A 2,348-nucleotide genomic window follows, 5' to 3' on the forward strand; every position below is an offset into this window, starting at 1 on the left:
CACTCAGGAGCTGGTGCAGGGGGCCTGCACCAGCACAATGACGGGTCTGGATTGCTCTGTTAATCTGTTGTTGAAGAAACTCTTGCAGGTATGGGGTAGCTGGCAGCATGGCATCTTTTCTTGTATGTGTTGGAATAACAAGTCCTTCTAACCAGCTCTCAAGCAAATCAGAAGAAGGGTGAGGTGAAAAGTTTTAACCAAGCAGATCTCCACCTAAGTTTCAGTATCTCATTCGACAGACCAAAGGATTTTCATGCTTGCTACAGCACTGAAAGTGGTTCACATGGCATTTGGGATGACAGATGATTCAAATGCTTAGTTCTTGTGACTCCTCCCCAAGTCCCAAATCTGGAAGGAGAAACCGTAGACTCACAAACAAGTTCTTCCACATTCACTTCTTGGGATCCACCCACCTGTTCTTAAAGACTGACGCAAAGCACAGATATAGTATGAACCGCCCTGCAAACGCCTCTAGTTATACAAGTACAGCTTGTACACAGTGTGTCTGGGAAGGCCAGGCACAGAAATGCTGGCCACATGGAGAGGTGACTGACTGGTGGCTGGCTTTGGAGAAGGTACGGTGCCCAGGAGGATGGTGGCAGAATGCTAGTGAGGCATCTAGTGGGGATCCTAGAGGGTGATAAGATGTGGGGTGTGTGTGTGTGTGATGTCTGATGGGACAGCTTTGGAGCCAAAAAAATATTGTGTGCTTCAAATTATTGCCATGGATGAAATATATTTGCAAACTTATTGACCTGTCTTTGTCTGCATGGTACGTACCTACTGATCTCTCAGTGAACTAATCATGTAATTATCTGGGGGCTAATGATGCTGTTTCATTTTGGTTTAACACTGTAGATGGCTTTGCATTTGTCTTTAAGTATAGAACTCTATTGCTATTTTCTTGGACAGTTAATTGCCTTGAATGTGGGCTATAATGAGTGAGTTATTATTTGAAAATAAGTAAGTTAAAAATAGTATTCATAACTGAAAAAATATGAAGCCTAAACTGCAAGAATCTCCGCATGTCTCTCTTTGCAGTTCATTTTTCTAGTCCTCTTGCTTGTGGGGAAGTACTTGGAAATGTAACTGATTCAAAGGCTTGTCACTGAAAAGGGAACATTGTAAAAATATATGACAGTATCAATAATTATTTTAAACAGTATTTGGGGTTTATTCATGATGTTTTAACACTGAGACTATTAGTCCTGCCATCAGTCTCTAACCTAGTGGCCTATTCCCAAAACCAAAAGGATAGACAAAACCTTTTCATGTGTAGGATGACAGCCCGTTATAACAGGCTGAAACCATTGTACACCCACAGTCTCTTCGCTATGTGTAGCTCTGTTGTAAACACTCATGTTTTGCCTTTCTTCTAGCTGGGTATCACCTGTGATCAAGAGGACAGGGATGTCTGAGAGCAAAACCAGCAAGGAACTTCCTCCCACCACCTCAGCTGAGTGCCCTATATGTTATGAGCCATTTCAGTCTCCAACAGTATCACGCCGGATGCTGAGCTGCGGGCACACCTTTTGCCATGACTGCTTGGTCAAATGCCTGCTGGCAGCACGGGATGATGGCCGACTTCATAACAGCCTCATATGCCCCATCTGTCGTTTTGTGACCTTGCTTTGCAAGAAGAGGTCTTTGTGGCCTTCTAAGCCAGCCCCAACTCCTCAGGCTCAGGAGCTGCCACTTTCTCCTGCCTCGCTACCCTGTGGGACAGCAAACACTTTGGTGGTGCCCAGCCATTGGCTGATGCCAGTGCATGGTTATGACAACCACCAGAGTGTGTGTGGATGTCCTAGTGCGAACTCAATGGTGCGACCTGGTGGCTTGGAACGGGAATCCCACATCTTCATTATCAGTCGGTGTGGAATGCCACTGATTGAAGAGGACTATAGTACCATGGCACAAGGCAGCAACCTGGAAGCTCCAGGACCAGAACTAACCCATAACTCTCTAGGAATTGGCTGCTTGCAATCTCCCATTATTCTGGCCATTTTGCTGGTCTCCACAGTTGCTCTGTTGGGGGCAGTCCTCCCCTGGCTGCTACTTGTGAGGAAGGATGAATGAGCATGGCAGAAGGACTTCCTTACAGGCCTCACATGCAGGATCGTCCAATCTCCTGCGTAGAGCTGCCTCATGAATATGGATCGATCCCTTGCCTCATCCACAAAATGGAAACCTAAAGGTCTGCAGTGTCCAGCTTAGTGGAAGGTCTGTGAAGCAAAGTAGAAACTGCAGAAATGGTATCTGTGCCCTTCTTCCTTTGTCAAGGTTGTTAGGACCCCAGGGGTGGTTCAAAGGAGTAAGGAAGGTCACCTATAGGAAGGGTTCAGTGATAC

General features: G+C 46.0%; 1 protein-coding gene across 1 annotated transcript; it reads left to right on the forward strand.

Annotated features, from left to right (window-relative positions):
- The first annotated feature begins 1,410 nt into the window (after positions 1-1,410).
- RNF222 (ring finger protein 222) lies at positions 1,411-2,076 on the forward strand. Its single transcript, XM_066618325.1, has one exon. It carries the CDS (start codon positions 1,411-1,413, stop codon positions 2,074-2,076), a length of 666 nt encoding a protein of 221 aa, XP_066474422.1.
- The last annotated feature ends 272 nt before the right edge of the window (positions 2,077-2,348 follow it).

This window comes from Tiliqua scincoides, chromosome 2 (assembly GCF_035046505.1).
Source record: "Tiliqua scincoides isolate rTilSci1 chromosome 2, rTilSci1.hap2, whole genome shotgun sequence".
Lineage (NCBI taxonomy): Eukaryota > Metazoa > Chordata > Lepidosauria > Squamata > Scincidae > Tiliqua > Tiliqua scincoides.